Source organism: Misgurnus anguillicaudatus, chromosome 24 (assembly GCF_027580225.2).
Source record: "Misgurnus anguillicaudatus chromosome 24, ASM2758022v2, whole genome shotgun sequence".
Taxonomy (NCBI): Eukaryota; Metazoa; Chordata; class Actinopteri; order Cypriniformes; family Cobitidae; genus Misgurnus; species Misgurnus anguillicaudatus.
In genome coordinates, this window is record NC_073360.2 from 9210979 (window position 1) to 9232262 (window position 21284).

General features: G+C 37.2%; 1 protein-coding gene across 1 annotated transcript; it reads left to right on the plus strand.

The window, feature by feature from the left end:
* Positions 1-4944: 4944 nt before the first annotated feature.
* Positions 4945-13273, plus strand: LOC129437645 (transmembrane 4 L6 family member 1). Its single transcript, XM_055195909.2, has 6 exons — positions 4945-5092; positions 8786-8976; positions 9751-9819; positions 9949-10103; positions 12013-12205; positions 12340-13273. Exons 2-6 carry the CDS (start codon positions 8800-8802, stop codon positions 12352-12354), a joined length of 609 nt encoding a protein of 202 aa, XP_055051884.2. The 5' UTR covers positions 4945-5092; positions 8786-8799; the 3' UTR covers positions 12355-13273.
* The last annotated feature ends 8011 nt before the right edge of the window (positions 13274-21284 follow it).

Here is a 21284-nt window from a genome sequence, read left to right on the forward strand (position 1 = left end):
CTGATTCCCTGGCACATTATGGCACTCGCGCCCCGATCTGTGGAACCCCCATGTGTGGTCTCTGGACGGGGCGCGGAGGTTTTAGGTGATTTACCACACTCGGTATCTAACACCATCTCTGCAGCGCGAGCGCCGTCTACGAGACAGGCGTACTCGCTAAAGTGGAATCTGTTCGTTGATTGGTGTGCTTCTCACGAGAAGACATCCGAAAATGCTCGATCAGACTCGTGCTTATTTATCTCCTTTGCTTGGACAGAAGGCTGTCTACCTATATCATTAAAATGGATATCACTGCGATATCCGCGCACCACGCCCCGATAAACAGTCGGACAGTGGGTCAGCACGACCTGGTTGTTAAGTTTTTGAGAGGCTCACGAAGGCTCCATCCTTCTCGTCCTCCCTCTATTCCTCCTTGGGACCTGTCCGTGGTGCTGAAAGCTTATACGGGACATCCACTTTGAGCCTCTGCATTCTGTGAGTGTAGACTTTCTAACTTTCAAAATTTTTAACACTCCTTGCTTTGGCTTCGATAAAAAGGATGGGGGAACTTCTTGCATTTTCGGTCAACGATTCGTGCCTACAGTTCGGGCCCGCTGAATTCATTTTAATATTGAGACCCCGGCCCGGCTACGTGCCCAAAATTCCCACTACTCCATTCAGAGACTAAGTGGTGAATTCCCAAGCGCTGCCTCCGGAGATGGCAGACCCAGCCGTGGCTTTATTATGTCCGGTGCATGCGCTACGTGTGTATGTAACTCGGACGCAAAGCTTTAGAACCTCAGAACAGCTCTTTGTTTGTACCGGTGGTCAGCAGAAGGGGAATGCTGTCACCAAGCAGAGGATGTCCCATTGGATTGTGGACACTATTACCCTTGCGTATGAAAAGCAGGGTATTTCTTGTCCGTTTAATCTGCGTGCACATTCTACGAGAAGTGTAGCATCATCTTGGGCATTGGCTCGTGGTTCCTCTCTGACATCTAGAGCTGCTGGCTGGGCGACACTTAATACATTCACTAGATTCTACAGTGTTCGTGTTGAGCCGGTATCCTCTCGAGTTCTCTCGTCAGATCAGTGAGAACATCGAGGAACGGCTCCTGTGTCGGCTTGGAGCCTTTCTTTTCGGTGCTGCACAACCGCACCAGTATGGAAGGCAGTTAAGGCAAAAATTTTACAAAAAACTGTTTTTTGTCTCCTCCACCGCTTGGTGGCCGATGTTGCGGAGCATCGGCTGCCAGCCTCTCACTAGATGTACCCTTGACAATCTGGGTGAGGTTAGCGCCCACATTGCGCCCCCTAGTGGTTTCTTTGTGAGGATCTCCGTGGAAAGTTTCTGATTTACCACGTTTCCCTTAGCGGAGTTCGTTCCGCACCTCTCTAGTGTTGCTTAGAGAGTGTATATTTTAGACCTCGTGTCTTTTTTTCCATCACCTTAGTGGTAGACCCCTAGAGGGTTTTCTTTCCGCAGCGATCTTAGTCTCGCCTGACGAGTTCGCTTCCCAGTTCGCCTAGTCACTATCGTGGGTTAAGGAACAAGTAGTGACCGGCCTCTGCTTCAACCCCTTTTCCGTTCCCTAAAAGAGGAGAGTCGGAGGGTTTACGCAGGCACTGGAAGGGTCAGCTTCAGTGGCGCTTTGGTAGGGATTCCCAATTCGTCGGTCACGACGTGACGTCGTAGTGACCGACTGAAAGGGAACGTCTCGGTTACATATGTAACCCTCGTTCCCTGAAGGAAGGGAACGGAGACGTCACGTCCCGTCGCCACAGTTTGCTGTTCCACTGCTGATATCGGCCGGACCCTTTCCTTCTGTCCAGCTTTCTCAGCAAAAAATAGCTGATTTGATAACTGCACCTGCCGCTCATTAAATACCTGTGCGACGGGGCGGCGCCGGCAGATGCAATTATCTGCATGCCAAGTTCATTAGCGTTTTAAAGGTTTCTCGAAGCAGATAGGTCACCCGCGAAGCGGTTCCCAATTCGTCGGTCACGACGTGACGTCTCCGTTCCCTTCCTTTAGGGAACGAGGGTTACATATGTAACCGAGACGTTCTGTTGTCTATAAAATAGTGACTAAACAGGACCCAGTAACGACCCAGTGACTCATTGTTAATGTATATGCCCTCATCTGACAAAATCATCATACATTTACATTGAGGCTGTACTGATGTTGCTCTTCTCATCAGTGTTGTTGCGTTATGAGCGCTTTTTTATTTTAAACACGAGTGGTAGTTTTATTGTATATCATCGCGTATAGCGCAGACAATTTGTTGCAAATTCAGAATATGAGCGAATACACGGTTAGTGTTACTACAGAACACGTGCACGAGCATACCGCATCATAGGTAGGGAGAGAGCTCGGACACAGACTCACACCAGAACGGGTATGTGTGGTAATGCTGACCTTTTGTTAAGTCACTCATGATGAACTCGATCAGCCATCTTCTCTATCAGTGACATCCGTGACTGTTGACGTTTACGCGAAAAAGAAAGTAAAAGGAACGCGGACTTAAAATACTTTTGACTGTAGAGAGAGCCGCGCTGCTTGCAACAGGAGAGAGAGAGGGGAGGGGCGCGCGCTGTTGAGGCGCTGCATGCAACGAGAGAGGGAGGAGGGAGACGCGCTGAGCGCTCACTACAATGAATATAGTAAAATTAAAATGTAAATGGTAATCATGAAAAATCTATTTGTGGCGGCCAGTGTTGATTCTATGGCAGATAAATCAATGTTGAAAACACTGAATTATTCCATAGGTTCCAGTTCTGGGCCCCCCCCTCATCCTGGGCCCGGGACAACAGACCCGTTTGTCCCCCCCTGTCGGCGGGCGTGAAGGCAGGTATTATCATCTTTAGCCCCATAACATCCAATTCTAAAACATTTTAGCCTGGTTTCACAGATTTAGCCAGGACTAGGCCTTAATTAAATTAAGATGCCTTAAAAAGCATGGCGTGGATCATGTTTATAAAAATGTATTTTTAACCAATATATTTTTTGGCCATTGTTTGTATATTGTATATTAAATAAATAAATATCGAGGTTTGTATAAAATCTATAAAGTAAAAGTTTGAAATGTATAAGTAAAATAAAAATATATACTTATATACTTTATACATTTTATACAAACCTTTATATTTTGGCCAAGAAAAATATATTTTTTGATATATGGGTTGTAAAATTAGAAATTAATTTGTTGCCCCTGAAATACATTTCGAAATTTATCTTATTAAATGAACGTTAAAACAAAATTTGTTTTACAAAATTCAAAATATGTTTAAATTAATTAAGCTTTACTTTCTACAAAATGTATGTGACATATATTTACAACATATTTTTGGCCAGAGAAATGTATTTTTTTGCTTTATCGGAAATTAGTCTAGGACTAACCTTAAGGCTTGTCTGTTAAAGCGGGGGTATAAGTATAACAAAGCTTTTAATCATTTCGCTGAACATATCTTAGTCTTTCTAAAAACCTGTATTTCTAAGTCATGGTATGTCAGTAATTCAGCTCACAATGTATATTTCTCCTCTTTTTGACATGTAAAATCCCCCTGCAGAAGATTGTGAGTTTCCTGACTAATGGTGGTCTGGTCATTTGACTTCTGGTTCTGGTTCAGAGCCGCATCATCACTTACTCATGAATGATTGCCACAGTGGTGTCTATATCTAACAAGGAGTGCATAATCATTTTGTTTTTTATTATTATGATTTGGAGCAGTTATTAAACGGGACCGTTTTATATAGGCAGGAAAGGACCTCGAGTTCTGAATTTATGTCACCCATGCTGCCAGTGTGAGATGTCAGAGTGCTGTCGCACACCCAGTCTCACGAAATTTTGTTATGTAGTCACATACATTTTTGAATCTTTTTTGTGATATTATCACGAATTTCCACATTTTTTCGTGAGACTGTAAGCTGTCGCATACAGTCTTTACATTTTACACAATTCTGGTTGATTACCTACTGCAGTGGTTCCCAAACTTTTTCAGCGTGCGGCCCCCCTTGTACAGTGCATTTTTTCGCGGCCCCCTGAAAGAGAATTTATGACAAAAAACTTTTAAAATGTAATATTTGAATTAAACATAACATATAAATTTATACCTAGTTGTGCTGTTGGTTAGTTGGCATATTATTTTTTAGGTTTAATTACACAGAATTCATGATAAATGAATGTATTTTATAAAATGTCATAAAACTGGGGCCCCCCTGGCACCATCTCGTGGCCCCCAGTTTGAAAACCACTGACCTACTGTATGACATATTGTGCTGCAAATTAAATGCCTTGTTAGGGGCACATCTGCAACCCAAACCCTTAATGAGTGAGCGACCATCTCTACTTAAATAGTGGATGTTCTGGTAGATTTTAAATTGAATAACTAATACCAACATTTTATTTATACAATTATTAGCATTTGTTTATCATTAGCAATATATAAATATGTCTTCATAAACTAATTTATCAATATAAATATTTCTTCATAAAGAATCTCTAACTTGAATTAACATTTTTGCTTAACTGTATAAGGCATGTGAAAAGCTTTTGTTCACCATTTAACCTTGTTTATGAGTATAGCTGGATCTCAGTTCCTTTAAAGTTCCTCTTAATGTCACCCATATAAAAATATAACCAAAGCATTAATTTTAAGCGGAAGCAAACTGGTGTAAACTAATCAGCAAGTGTCCATGTTGAACAGCATTCACATTTTCAATTGTAAGATCATTTCTAAAGTCACAGTTTTTGAGAGGTTAACAGGTTAAACTATTGCAATTCCAACCAACCATGAATAAGTTATTTGATGTAGATATGTTATTGAGATTTACATGTTCATCTCTGTCATTGATCCGTCACTGTAGACTGGCGTCATACAGTATGTACATTATTTCACAAATTGTATACTCTTTCAAAGAATACAAGAACTTTAGTTTCAACTTCCTTGTTTTTTACATGTGTCATAAAAACGTGGGTAGGCAATGATTATTTAAGTCATGACCAGCTGAAGTTCCTTATCTTGGAATATTCTGGATACTCTGATTTCCAAAACTACATTTAAGTGAAGAAATATTGCCACCAATCTATTTTATTCTACATTCTTTGAACAGGTGAGTGTTTGTGTTACATAAATATGCATTAAGTACTTCAAGCGTTATTAGTTGGCAGATAGTTTGGTATTTTCTTATTCCAAAAAATGTAATACAATTATATATTCAAAGTTGTTATAGATATATTTCTAAGTTTAGATTAATTATACAAATGCTTTTTGTGGCCACTGTATTTCATGAGAAAACATTTAAATAGAAAAAAAGTATTTTTTAAGTGAACAGAATTTGAAATGCTGTTTCTATTTTCTTGGAGAAAAGAAAACAAATTTGCAACAAATACTGTACTGTATGTATACAGTGCTGTGCAAAAGTCTTAGGCCACATTCACCAGCTTTGTTGCTTTAGGAAAGTTTTAATGTCCACCCATATTTATTTTTCACTCTTTTTTTAAGATACAAACAAAAATTACAGGAAATATGTACACAAAATTAAAAAAACAACAACATCAGAACTAAATGTCTTCTTCACGCATCAGTCAGTATTTAGCGTGACCTCTCTTGGAACAAAACACATCTTGAGCTTTTTTGAGGAGACTGACATCCTGAAGTCATTCGATTAGAATTACAAATTGGGATTTAATTTAAAGAGATCCTGCTATTGCTCAAGTGGAAGGGGAGTTTACCCTAAATACTTGACACTTTAACTTATACTTTATACTGTTTTTAATACTACATACACATTTCATGTATTTTCTGGTTGTATTCTAGTAAAGAGACTGAGAAATAATTATATATGATCACATTACAATTAAAACAACATATCTAATGGTAGCATGGCCTAAGACTTTTGCACAGTACTATACACCAACAACATACAGGGGCGGTTTCCCGGACAGGGATTAGACTAGTCCTAGACTAAAAGAATATAAGAGCTGTCCAAATGGAAAACAACTTGCACTGAACATATTTTAAAATACATCAGTGCCCTTTGTTTGCCTCAAAATGCACACAAGTATTGTTTTTAATAAGGCATGTTTGTTCAAACTAGTTATATTTCCTAATTAAACTAAGGCCTAGTCCTGGCTTAAGCTAATCCCTGTCCGGGAAACCACCCCACAGTGTTATATAAATAAGATGCATCATGTTTCCCATGAATATATGTCTCTGTCTGTCTTTTATTTGTCTGTAATTAATTCTGAATCGCAAGGCTCCGATTCAGTGTTTCATGCACATCTTATGCGTGTATCTGGCTCTTTGATCACTAGGAAGTCCTTATCAATCTAAAATTGAGTGCATTGAATAAAGCCACACTCGTCAAACACAATCATTCAAAATATTTTTATTGTCATGAAAATAGCTGAAACAATTCGAAGAACAGCCAAATAAATATGTTTATTGACATTTTCTGAAATAGCGTTTTAATGGCACTTCTTTGACACAAATGTAATTTCTGCACGAGAGCTTTTGGATGTGGTGCATTTTATTGTAATTCATTAAAATTAATTTGTTGGGAAAAGGCACCCAGCCCTAATATATTATATATGAAGAGTTTGGTTCCAAAACGCAATAAATCCATTTTGACAAATTTCGGTAAAAACGTGTTTTCTATACCAAGAAAGTGACAAGATGAAAACCACTATTTTCTGTTACAAACTTTCCCATAGCATCTTTAGGTTATAAAAACATAAAAAATTCAAATCCATAACTTGATTTTCAAAGATTTATTATAAAAACGAATTCTTTTTTCCACAAAATGCAATAAATATGCCTAATTATTAGATGTTAATGGCGTTTCTTTCCCGTCACAGAAAACCATCACAGGTTTATCAATGCAATTAAAGTATTATTTTGTTTTGTTTGTTGATCACGAAGTACAAAGTAGATGAGGAAAACTAGGATTCCGTGTACTCAACGCGCCGCGCCATTGTTTGTTTACATTGCGTGACTGGTGGGCTGTAATATCAGGAATGGATTTATTGTGTTCTGTAAAAATGAGGAGTGGCGTTTATCGCATTTTGGGAAAAAAGGGAGAAAAGATGACAGAATAACACGGTGGATATTGGATTTTGAGTAAAATTAAGCATTTACTACTGACCTGATATAATACTGATTTTGGCAGTAACTCATTTTTTTCCAAAAATGGCGTTTATCGCGTTTTGGAACCAAACTCTTCATATATACATAATGTGTCAAATATGATCTGGGCTGCGTTCCCCGAAACCTTCTTAGCTCTACGTCGTTCTTAAGTTGTACCTTAAGCTGTACCTTATCGTTAATACGTGTTTCCCGAAACGTTCTTAGTTAAGTATCACTTCTGTAAGTCGATCGTTCGGAAGGTTGGTCTGGAGCCATCTTAGCTATACCTTATCCCACTTGACTCCGCTAGGGGCCAAGACTGTGATAAAAGCTTGTGTAGATTGCAGTCTATATAACTAAATATCTGTTTAAAAAAAAGTTGAAGTACACTCCGTGTCAAATTAGGCATTTTTTATTTATTTAAAGAATAAAACATTCACATAATTAGATACTGATGGTTGTTAGATTTTTAATATTTTTTTCCAAAGGAACATCGGCTGTGAACTATTATTACAGGCTAAAGAAACTATTAAAAAAAGATTTTGGGTGGAGGAGTTGGTGAAACTATGGCAGGCAGCTATACAGCGAAACTTACTATTTTATTTGTGCATTTCATATCCGTTAAATCTTTAGTTTACCGGCTATTTTAGCTGCAAATAAAACAAATCAAGTTAAAAAAAATGCATGGCACACGGGAGCACATTCATCACGAAATCATAATTGTTGATTTTCCTAAATATTATTATTGATGTTAATTCGACTTTGCATCGAAGTTTTTTTAATGTTTTATAACTTTGAGGCAACTGCATGCCATATTCTTTATAAACATTAAAAAGAAAATGTTCCACTTGATTATTGCTTGTATAAGGTCAACAAATTTTCCACATTAAAACTAATCAAAGCTTAAACCTAAAACAATCATACTATATATTTATATATCATATAATATATATTTTATGTTATATTTAAGGTTAACAGACAGGCGCGGCTCCAGAAATGCGTCCATTAAGCGTTATCCGCATTGTAAACGCGCTGCTTGCGCAGTGTCCAAACACATAAACGCGTGAACTAATGAACAACAATTTGTTTTTCTATATTTTAAGTGTAATGCCAAGCCAGGTGACTTGCACGACCCACCTTATTTCCCTGTGCAACGCATTTATTGGGAAACCCTAATATAAATTATCCTTTAAAGTGAAGGAATAATGGATGCATTGAAGCAGTTTATGCATTATACTTTTGGACATGAAGTTGCGGGGTTTGCATGGGTTTGATATAAAATAAAATATACAAGGTTTATATTTAGTTGTTTGCAATTTGAAATATTTTTACCAGATATTCCTAATAAATGTAACTTGAACTATTTCTGAAATGTTTCTTTAATAAATAACACCGCTCTCTGATAACGCAGCGAAGTACCTATTACATAAAGTGAACAATTGATTGTCGAGCAATCGATATCAACCTATTCAGCACCATCGCCATGGACAGCACCTGGTAACGTCGTACGTAAGAAAGTATACCTTAAGAAAGCCGCTAAGGTACAGTTCGGGAAACACGCCTAGAAAAGGTAAACCTGTAGTTAAGGTTTAACTTAAGAGTCTTCGTAGCGCGCTAAGAGACAACGTTGTTGGGAAACGCAGCCCTGATCTGATATGTCTTGTGTTCATACAAACAGGGTTTGTATGTGAGATGTGTATCGCACAGTGCTCCAGATGTGTGGGAACAGCTCTGATTCCCATGGCAGTCGTGTGCATGGTGGCAAATGTGCTGCTGTTATTTCCTGACCTGAAGTATCGATACTTGAGCGAACATCATGTAACCAAAGAGGCTGTGTTGTGTTCTGGTATATGGGCATCTGGTTTTTTGGTGAGTTCTCACACAAGCTGTTTATAAACTGAAGAATGGTAATTGGGAGATAAAGTACAGCAGGAAAAACACCAAATTAATTAATTCTAAATAAAACTAAATAATTGAATGTACTATTTAAATTAACTATGTAATTAACAATTAGGATTAAATATTACAAATATAGAAATTAATATCTAGCTATCACTATTTGTACACGGTTAAAAATGTTTATTGAAAATGTATTATTTCTTCATAATAACAACATCTTTGTTTCCATCTATTTCACTTAATAATTTCTCTTAATTTAGTTTGAAAACTTTGAACTTGATTTAATTTATTAGCAAGCTCACACTGTAACTGTGGAATCACTTTAATTATACTTCATAGTTCATATTAGTACCTCAGAGGTACATGTACCAAATGTATAGCTATCTGTACCTTAACATTACATATTAGGATATTTTAAAGGACAGTTTATTAAAAACATTTTTTTTCTGACAGTATACAGTATGAGCTTGCTACAGCTAATAAAGTTTCCTATTATTCGACTGTTAATCTGTAAGACTGCATGGATAAATGTTTTCTTTTGTTTTAGTTTTAATTGATATTGCACAGCACAATGGCAACCACTTCTGTTTTATTGTGCTTTATAAATAAATTGAGATGTTATGTCATTTGTCAGTGTTATATGCACCACAAAGAGTCATCTGGAGGGTTTAGTTGCACATGCTGTCATGTGGATTATCCACAATAAGTGTCTCCACTAATGCTTATGTCTGTGTTTTGTGTCAGGTGCTTGTGGCTGTTCGAGGATTTGCATCACACTCTGATCAGAAGGGATGTTGTTACTTTAGAACTCAGGTAAGATCATTGCAATGTGTCAAAAATTGATCAACATAATAAAGCATAACAGTGAACATTTCATATACTCATGTGATATTACTATGTTGTTAATTTTAGTGCAGATCTTATGTGTTGTTATTTGTTTAGATGTTGTGTAAGTTTGGGTACACATGCTTGGCTCTGGTGGCCGCCGGGTTTTGTTTCATGGTCAGTGGCACTGGTTTGGCTCTTGGACCTCTCTGCCTGCACAATGGAACTAAGGGCCTAAAGTGGGAACGACCATTAAAACAAGTTAAACATGGGTGAGTTAGACCTAACATTGCCTGTATGTTTATTACTTTTAAAAACATGATAGCTATTTTTGGCACAAAATCAGGCCAAAACCAAGGGGTTCCAAGTATACTTTTGTGGTTAAATGCAATTATTTCAGCTTTTTGCTCAAAATTTGATATTCTTCAAGAAATATTTGAGAGGTTATAAAAAGAAAACAAATGAAGATAGGATTAAACTTTTTTCCACCGTTTTGTTTATTTGTTTGTTTGAAAGCAGAGGGTCTGTTCTTTCATTTGATATATTTGTATGTTTATATATTTATAGAAGAAAAATTCCTGGAAGGCGTTTTGTAAAACTTTTGTGAAAATCACAAAAAATGCGGGCGGGCAACTTTTTAAAAAAGGCTGGCGGGAAAAGAGTTAAAGTACAGAAATGTAACACGCAGATTGCAATGAGTGCAAAAGTATACAATATGGCCAAAAAAAGAGAAAAATATAAAAAATACAATTTTGAATGTTAGCCAGTCTTATGAGGTTTCGTGATATAGTCACGTAATGTTTTGATTCTTTTTCGTGATATTATCATTGATTATCACGTATTGGTTACTCTAAACTGCTTTTTGCTATTTTTAAACCATTGTCGCTTCGGTTTAGGGTTAGATTTGGTGCTTGCATTAGAATGTCACTATATATATTGGTTTACATTATTTTTTCGGATAAATTTTTGTATATATCGCCTGGTGTTAGGGTTAGAGTTTGGTTTGGGTAGGTAAGAAAATAGGTCAGAACAGTAACAGTAACAGTAACCAACAGTAACCAGAGTAACCAATATGTGATAATCACACAAAAACAGGAATTCGTTATACGATCACGAAAAAACGCGGAAATTTGTGATAATATCACAAAAAAAGGATAAAAAAATTACGTGACTAACGAAATTTCGTGAGACTGGGCTGCATAAAGACAATGGCTTGTGCTTTATATGGCTTTAGGTACATATTTATCTCGAAAATTCTCATGCATCTAGATGTCATACATTGTCAAAAGAAGATGTTTGCTGTGTCCAATACGCTCAAGTATATTATGTAAGGGATAATGTAGAGGCAGCCAGTAGTTATTGGGAAATAAGCCCCGACGCGAAGCGGAGGGTCTTGTATCACCCTGAAGGGGCTTATTTACCAGATAACTACCGGCTGCCTCTACATTATCCCGCTTATTACTCGGCTATTTGCCACATAAGAAAAAAAACTGGACATGAATATGAAACATTTTATTGGCATATTTGTTTTAAATTAACATTTTTATCCTTCTGCGAAACTTTGCACAAATGCATAAAATGATCGTAATACCTTATTAAGATCCGCTGCTTCATACTTGTCTGTCTCCATTTTTTTCTCTTTTAGCCAGTCTTTGAGAAGTTTTAATGCCCATTCTGTATTTTTTAAGTGTTGGCTTCGTAGCTGTCATGCTCTATTTTGTCAAGTTCAGTCTCAGTAAGCTCTCTGTGTCTTGTCGTTGTTCGTTCTTCTATCCACTGTTTAAATGTTTGGTTTTTTCCGTACATGTTAAAATGAATGTCAAAATTTTCCATTCTTAATTGTGGTTGTCTAGTGTTTGTCACAAGATGGCGCCAAATAGTAATCTTTGTTGGCGCGGAGGGATTTAAAACATACTAGTAGTCCGGCTATGCGTTATTACTTTGGAGCGGTTATTATTTGAAAAGAACAAACCTGCAAATGTCTCAACTGACCAATCAGAATCAAGCATTCCAGAGAGCCGTGTAATAAAAACATTTAAATACATCAGTACTGCTACGTGGCTGTGTCAGTTTTTAATGGTTTGCCTTGTTATTGTTCCTTCTAGAATAAGTAATGACATAAACTGCATGCACATTCGATAAAATTGGGATTTATGTTCCTCTGTGTTTCTGTTAACCCAGAGATACACTTTACCTATATGAACCGGAGAGATGGGCATCAGCGTGTGAGGAACCTCGAGGTGTCGTCACCTGGAATGTCATTCTTTTTTCGGTTTTAATGGCAGCAAGTGGACTTCAGCTCATCTTCTGTGCTATTCATCTCCTCACTGCAATTTTAGGTGTCCTTTGTGGACCAAACTGCTGCAAAAACAAGGTACATGTTTTGCCAGCGTGTCTTTACTCTTGTTTTTACATTTCTAAAGCTAACACAGTCTCACCCCATGTCGTCAATATTTGACGACACTTGACCATATAGCTCTGTTAAATATTATTTTCCTCTTTTTTCAGGTTGTTCCTGCTTGAGGAGACTAGAGGAAAGGTTAAGATGATCTGTATTTTCCTCTGTATGAGCATGATTGTTTCATCTATTTAAAAAATATAGAAATTAGTCTTTGAAAATTGTCCTGTAGTTGACCTTGATTTGTCATTTTAGTTCTCATTAAATAAGCTGTTTATTATGTACTGTATTATGATACATACATAGAGATTATGCACTGTATGTGTGCAGTAATTGTAGCTCTTCCATCTGTCTTACATATTTAAATTTAAATAGCTTTACTTTTTTGTTGTTTTATTTCTACTGTATTATAGTATGACTATGAGTATGAACACACAATTGACATTTACTAAATATTGCATCTAAGTAAAATTGTACAGTAGATTTATATATATTTATTCTATGTTAATTTATTTCTGTTTTATAAGTACAAAACTACACAACAATATCGGTATGATAAAATTCAGTATTTGTTAACATTGTTTGCCTTAGCTGACATGAAACAACAACAAGCAGTATAGTTTTTCAGAATGTATTAATCTTTGATAATGTTATTTAATGCCAATGTAATTGTCATGTTAGTTTATTATGCTTTACCTCATGTTAAAAGTTAGAACTATTAATTAGAAATGTTATTAGTAAATGCTGAAATTAACAAGAACTCACTCAATTAGTAAATGCTGTATAAGTATTGTTCATTGTAAGTTCATGTGCAATAATATTATACAAATACAACCTTATAAAGTGTTACTGTTTTTTCTTTATAAATTTATTATTTTACTTAATGATTGTAAATTCCGGTGTTGCATGTGCTAGTGGTTTAATTGTCACTACACATTGGTATAAATACTAAACTGCTGTAATATTTCCAGCGTTTTATCCTCATTTACCTTAGTGTTGCATCCATCTTACAGTATTCTACTGAATTAAATGCATTGAACACAAGGGGGCTTTTTGTACAGTGTCCATAAGGTGTTAAAAAGTGTTTTTAAAACTGTGGGTTCACAGCCACCACTTTCAAATGCAATTACCATACTTAAAACCAACTTCAGACCTTTAACATCTGTCATTCATATGGGAATTATTTAACAAACAGACAATACCTGTCCATTAAACAGCTTTTAAGTCAACTGTCCCATTACTTTTGACCCCTTTAAAAAGGGGGAGCTAACATATTAAACGGCTGTAATTCCTAAATCCTTCAGCTAATATGGATGTGAATACCCTCAAAATAAAGCTGAGAGTGTGCACTGTAAGCCAATATTCATAATATGACTGTAACTGGAATACATTTTGGTAAACAGCTAAAATAACACAACATGTGCCTCCGTCCCAATATTTATGAACCTAACTGTATATTTAAAGTGCTTTTGTTCCGATTTACTTATAGTTTATTACTTATTATACCACGGGTCTGTTGAATGCTGCATTCTGATTGGCTGAGAAATGTTCTATGGGTGTTGATTATTTTTCTGTAAACCGCACACCTAACTTTTCAAATGTCTTAAAAATAGGCACCAGAGCAATGTTTGTGGTAACCGTGATATAAGCGGAATAATTGACTCCGGTCCTTTGAATTATTTGAAAATAATGCACACCTGCTTCGCGTCGTGCCGCATTAACACCTTGGTGTGCATTATTTTCTTATAATTCAATGGCCCGTCGTCAATTATTCCTTACCTGCTTTATGAATGTATAGCAATAAAGCAGTTTGGATAAGGGTTCATAAACATTTATCAAAATTTTATATTATCTTCTTGGGTTTGTTTGGGGTGCAGTGACACTCGGCTGTATGTATTTGTGCTGTGCATATCAGAGCTTAAGTGCACCCTAGTAGTACGGAGCGATCACACTAAGCAAACAAACTGTACTTTGGGGTTAAACGTACTCTTGTATGGTATGGTTCACATAATATGAGTAAACCCTTAAAGGGGACATATGGAAAAAGTCAGATTTTCATGATTTTTAAGTGCTATCATTGGGTCCCCAGCAGTGATGGGCAGTAAAGCGCTAGAAGTAATGTGTTACTGTAATCCGATACATTTTTTCAAGTAACGAGTAAAGTAAGGGATTACAATTGCAAAAACAGTAATTAGATTACTGTTACTTCCCCGTAAGCAGGCTGCGTTACTGCGTTATTTTTTAACCTTGATTTTGTTTCGTGAGACTGTCTCGTGTCGTGACGCGAGTCCAGTGACAATGACGTTTGAGCGCCGCGCCGTCAGTCAGTGTAGTGTTGAACATGAAAAGACAACATGGAGCACGGAAGAGAACAATAATATGCAGGGTTTAATGCTTGGAAGTACCGACATTACTTTGAGTTTAACCCAGTTAAAGGTGACAAAAACATCAGCGTCCGCTGTACACTCTGCGTGGGAATAAAACTTTTATCCACAGCGAAAAATTTCACCTCAAATCTGAGATAACACTTAGCAAGCAAGCACAGGAATGTGAAACTTACTGAAAAAATCCCTGAACCCCCAGCTGACATGACCGCTGCGGCACCATTTCATACACGTTCACGCGAAATCTGATGTAAAACAACAGACTATATATCTATATTTCATGGATTATACGCATTTGTGGACAAAATGGCCATTTGATGAATTCTATTAGACTGATTTCATGGGTTATTCACACATCTGAAACAGACTGGATTCGACTCGCGATCGTTATATTAACACAAAGGTAAGAAGTCCCGGTTATATTTTGCATTTTGTCATCTGGACTTCTGTCACAAAATACTACATTTATCATGCTAGAGCATCTGTATCTCAAAACAGAGAACATACACTGATGCTAAACCCGTAGACCTTTTAAATGATAGTAATGTTGATATATATATATTAATGTTTGTAGACAGTAGGCTATATAGATATTGTTAGCGGCCTTAAAATAAAAACGACGCCATCACGCTCACGAATTAGTGCGCGTCAAGAGGTCAAAACAGAGAATGTTTCATTTGATTCAATTTTAGATGATGGAATATGCAGAAAGACTAGAATTAGGCTAAAAGGTCATGGCCCGGTTCCATAAAGCACCTTAAGTTTTTCCCTTGACACTTAAGGGGTAAATCCCCTTACCTACTGTAAGAGAATAATTTAAGGGTGTTGCATGCAGTATAATCCCTTAAATGGTTCTCTTAGGTAAGGGTAAACGTTAAATGTTTCACGACAGCGACCCAGGTTTGTTGTTATAAAATACTATTGTTGCCATGGAGATGTAACAGAAAAAACGTACGTGTTTTTGCAACAAACATAAGGGTGAACTTAAGGGAAAATTACACTTAAGGTGCTTTATGCAACCGGGCCCTGTTGCTTTATACTGTAGCATATTCAGGTCGTGCATCATGTTTTTGAAAAGTAATTAGTAAAGTAACTAGTAAAGTAACTAATTACTTTTGAAAATAAGTAATCAGTAAAGTAACAGGATTACTTTCTTAGGGAAGTTATCAGTGATCAGTTACTAATTACTATTTCCAAGTAACTTGACCAACACTGGTCCCCAGTGCTTCTATCAACCTAGAAAATGTGAAAAAGATCAACCCGGTAACTAAGTTTTGGTAAACCATTATCTGCAAGCATGTGAAAAAATAGGTAATTGAAATTTGGCTCCCCTTGTGATGTCAGAATACCGCCCTCTTAATCTGCACTATCCAACTACAGCACTGCCATTTAGTGCAGAGATCAGGTCATTTGCATTTAAAAAAGGGCATACCCAAGACAGCGCATTTTGCTCACACCTACAAAGTGTCAATTTTTATCATGTTATAATAAATTATCTATATGATATTTTGAGCTAAAACTTCACATATGTACTCTGGGGACACCAAAGATTTATTTGACATCTTAAAAAAGTCTTGTGAAATGTTCCCTTTAAAGTGAACTGCACAATTAAAAAAATCTCAACACACTCTTAAAATGGCTGGGTTACTTTTTAATTTATGTTTGGTAAATATTGAACAGAACAGATGCTGGGTTAAAATTTACCCAATGCTGGGTTATTGTAGCCCACTGTTGCAAAACCATAACAACAACCCAACACTGAATAATTTTTTTTAACCCAGCATGTGTTCTGTCCAATATTTACCCATTATGGGTTAAAATAACCCAGCCATTTATAGTGTATGTATCAGAGGGTGTATTAAACTTTAAGTTTTAATTAAATGTTTTAACAAAAAGATGCAAGCAGACAACATCAGTAAAATACCCCAATGCATGATTTATGGAAGTGACAAAAATAGAAACAGAAAGTGGCTAATTCATGAATTTGTACGAAGTATATCGTACTTAAAGCGTTATTAAAAAAAAAACAATAATGAAACATGTGCTTAGGCCCATCAGATAAACAGAGTGGATGTAGCCACGGATGATGAGAACCTTAGATATTTTACTCTTCCAGATCACAACACCTGGAATACAAAAAACTAAATTATTTGATTTTTTATATGTACATTAAAAGGTTACGCAAGTTAGCCATAAGCAATCTTTCCTAAAGTATAAAGACACTTATCATCAAGCCATGCAAAGTGTGTCCTCTGCCTGTGAGAGACAGAGTAAACATGCTGTTACAAACTCAAAAACAATGAACCTACAGCAATTATAGTTTAACTATGATATTTTAAAAATCATACTAACGAATTTATCATGGCCCCACTACAGCTTAACCATTATCTTTTTAATAAAACTACAGTAATACAAATGCTAAACAAAAGATGGCTTTATCATAGTAAAAGTACAGATGTATTTCTACTTATCTTGTCTGCATTTAGAAGTGTGCAAGCATACTGCTAATAAAATCACGGCATTGATTAATCTCAAACTTCTTCAACTTGAGTAAATGTGTTAATACACATCTAGTTAACTAAACGTCATTTAATACTAGCAAACTAAAAGAAAACAATGATTTTCACATACCGCAGATCCAGCCACATGACTGTTTTCTGATTCTTCTCCACCACTGACTGCGTGCAAATAGACCATTTTGCAAGATGTAAACAACACTGGTCCAGAAATACTTCCTGTTTCAGTTTGTAACTGTTTTCTTTATTTCACATATATCTTAAAAATATTTGTTAAACTTTTTGATTCAGTTTTATATGTTCTGTTGATTGTATTTGATGTATAGTGTTAAAAAACTAAAAAAAACCTGAAACAAGTGCTTCTGGACCAGTGTTGTTTACACTTTGCAAAATGGTCTATAACCACAGGTGCGGTTTTTGCACTTGAGAGCGAGTGCACGCGACAGGAAGTAAGTGCGCAAGACTGTCCCATGTCTTACAACTGGCAAAGTGCAGTGTGCCCTAAACCCACACTTCAAAGCCATATTGGCCCTGTCCCAAATGGCACACTATGGACTTATGAACTTTCTCAGAGTCCACACTTTGATGACATCATGCAGTGCAGACCTTAGGGACCCTTGATTCGAGTCCACGAGGGAGCTCCGGAGTCGTATTTTGGGACAGACTTGAGCGTCATGCCGGAAATAGGAAAAGAAGTTGTCAATGAACTCCTCCCTTCCGTCGTCTGATTGGTCTGATTGCTTGTTCGCAAGGACTTCTGGGTTGGTAAAGTGAGTGAAGCCTGCTGCAGTGCGGGCTTTGCAGAAGACCGCATCAAAGGTGCAAGATGGGGGGGGGGGCTGGTGGGCACACTTCGAAGTGTAAAAATTACAGATAGGACACCCTAGACTAAGTGGACACATGCCATTTAAGGACTTGTAGACTAAGCGAGCACATGCCATTTAAGGCCATGAGACCGAAAGTCCACATGAAGTGCGCCATTTGGGACAGGGCCATACAAGGATAAGCGTATACCATCATGCATCTTATTTTGGATGTAAATCGTGAGACTTTTGCCCAAACCTTAAGAGATGACGCAGAAACTTTTTATTATAAATTAATAAATGGATATTACATATTACGTTGGTAGTAAAACAAAATGTGTTGCACATGTCATTGGTGCCAGCATGTATTTTGTAAAACATCTGCAAATGCTTTTATCACATAGTAAGAAATGACATCAATTGTGTCGTTTATTTACTAAATAAACAATAAACTTTAATAAAGCTGAATGCAAAAAAATGTTACAGGTGCAAAGAATTCTGCTTCTGAAAGTTTCACTTAAGTGTAGATATCTTTAAGTTCAGCAAATGTTAATTTCAGAGTGATTATGTGTTCATTAAATATTTTATGTAGCCTAAATAAAAAATGAATACGTTTTGGTGCAAATTGCTGCCACTGCCTAGATCAACCTTTTTTGCACTTGCTAAGTATGTCCTATCGGGTGAATAACTCTACATGTACGCTTGGGATCTTCACGTCCATTAAAACACTTGGGCCAATACAGGAAATACTTCAAGTAAGTAGTCAAGTGGTCAAGTGCAAAGACCGCAAGTGTGCTCAGTATTTGCACGCAGCCACTGTCTGCTTCTGGCGCTGTCTTTGACTCAAGCTGATTAAGCAACACACGCTGGCAAGTTGTATACACCCCAATCCCTTGAATCCGTCCAGACACCAAAGCAGTGCCACAAAGTGAAGAGTTACAAATGAATTTATTGGTTTGCAAAATCATTGTTGTATTGCAGAGAAAAAAATCTATTTATATTTTTATTTCTGCTCGGCTTAATTTATATTTGTGAAATTTAATTTTCCTTTTTTCTCTTTCTTTTGTGATCCTTTATTTTTTGCTTGCATTTTTTTTTGCTCAATACTTTATTTAGCTTTGCAATATTTTATTATTTTTTGCTTACATTTTTCTTTTGCAAAACTTTATTTAGCTTTGCAATATTTTTTTGCAAATATATACGGCGCTGTATTGACTCCATACGCGTGTGTATTTTAGTTTATGACAAAACTTTTTGTTAATTTTTAGTCTTAATTTGGTCACAACTTTCTCTGTGTTTCAGCAAATGGGATGATTTTTGGTGACAAATCTTATATTTACACATATTTTAAGAAAATGCTTTGAAATTTTTTCAAAAACTTAACAATTTACCGTGGGCAAATTTATTACCCTTACATGTTGTTAGTGGCCAAAAATGACCACTAAATTAAACTACTGTAAAAATGTATCAGATGAATATTTTTTCCAATTTGTTTTTGCATATATCTGTTAATCAACCTCAGTACTGATCAAAACTACCAAATGTTTACAAAAATGCCATGATTTCAACTCTTTCATTGCCAAGTTTATAAGTGGTGTCACTGATTTGGGAAAAAACACACAAAATGACAGATTTTCATTAATAAAAGTGATTGTGGACTGGATTTTCTTTTACCTTTTTCACAGTCTTGGGCATGCCAAAGATTAGTAAAAACATTGGCTTTGATGCATTTTTAGTTTTTGTGCAGCATCAGATTTTATGTTTTCTCCCTCATTTATTGTTTGTGGCCATTTTTGCCCCATTGACTTCCATTATAACACATTTTTTTATTGCAGAGGCATGACACCTTATTTTCATGCATTTTTGATTTTTTTTACCCTTTGCAAAGAGGTTAAATTTGTCATTTTTACTGTTGATCACCATGTGGCACCATTAACCCTTGCCTGTGCAAAAAACAGAGCTTAGTTCCCTTTCGAGGAACTCGAGCTGCGTCGCCATAGCAACGCTTTGGGGAACGCCTCGGCGTGACTAATCTGAAGCACGTGTAAAACATAAACAATGATGAGATAATTGTATACTGACCGTGATGCCGTGCGGACCAGGGGTATAAGAAGGCATCCTACACAAACACACTCGCTTTTAGTGCCTCAGCAAGTGACTACGTGTATGTTTGCATAAATCTGAAGTATGTTCAAGAAGTTCAAGTATGTGTATCTCCCTGTCAGCGCGATATCACAGACAAGGATACACATGTATATGTGTCTTCGAGCGCAGCACGCACAGTTGGCTTTTGAGGATTTTGGCTGTGTGCACTGTGATCATTCACGTGCACGTGTTGCGCTCCAGCTTCGCGTTTAGAGAAGGATATCTCAGGCTCGCGGATCCGGTCCCGCTTCTGTCGAGGCAGAGCGGTGACTGCACTCGTGCGTGCAGGCGGCGGTATCCCCGCCTACACCCGTGACATCTGTCTCTCACTCTCTATGGGGCTGTTTACACTTGGTATTAAGATGTGTTTTCATCGATCGGATCACAAGTGGACGAGAGAGACACATTACGTTTACACCTGGTATTTAAATCCGTCTCTTTTGTCCACTTTCGACCGCTTCTGTGCTGAATACTATGAGGGGGTGGTCTGTCAGACGGTGGGCGAGTTTATATGGACGCAAACTAATATTATGTCGGAGTGCACTGCTTGTTTAGCAAGTAAACATGCTGCACAGTGTTTTGTACATGAGTATGTAAGAGCTTTCTTTGAATTTTCAGCGCAATTGATGAAATAGGATCGCGCAACTTTCACACGCTTTCAAAACGAAACTACGGAGATCAGCCGCTTAGTTTTATCAATGAAAGGCTAAAAATAGCGCTGTTCACCGAATGTTCACACCAGAAGTCAAAAAAGACGTAAAACTTGTGTTTAATACCTCAGATTAGATAAATGGGCGGAGAGAAGGCGGTCGCGTGTGGCTGTTCGAACGCATTCAACCACATGTGCGTTCCGCAACTCCAAAGCGATCCGATCGAAAGTGGTTTCGACCACCTCTGGATGTGGTTGAAAGTGGTCGAAAGTGGACGAGCTCAAAACGTTTTGAACACCGTTTACACCTGGCATTAACGTCGTCCACTTGTGATCCGATCGACGAAAACACGTGTTGGTGCCAGGTGTAAACAGCCTCTAGGAAGCTTGGGCTCGCGGTTGCGATCCCGCTTTTCAGCGGCGGTTGCGCTCGTGGGAGTCGCCATATGATTTCATGCAGACGGCGGTATTTCCGCCTGCACGTGAAGTCTCTCTCTCACCGGATCGGGAAGGCGCCCTGCGTGAGAGCCATATATTTTCAGCTGTCTGTCTCCGATG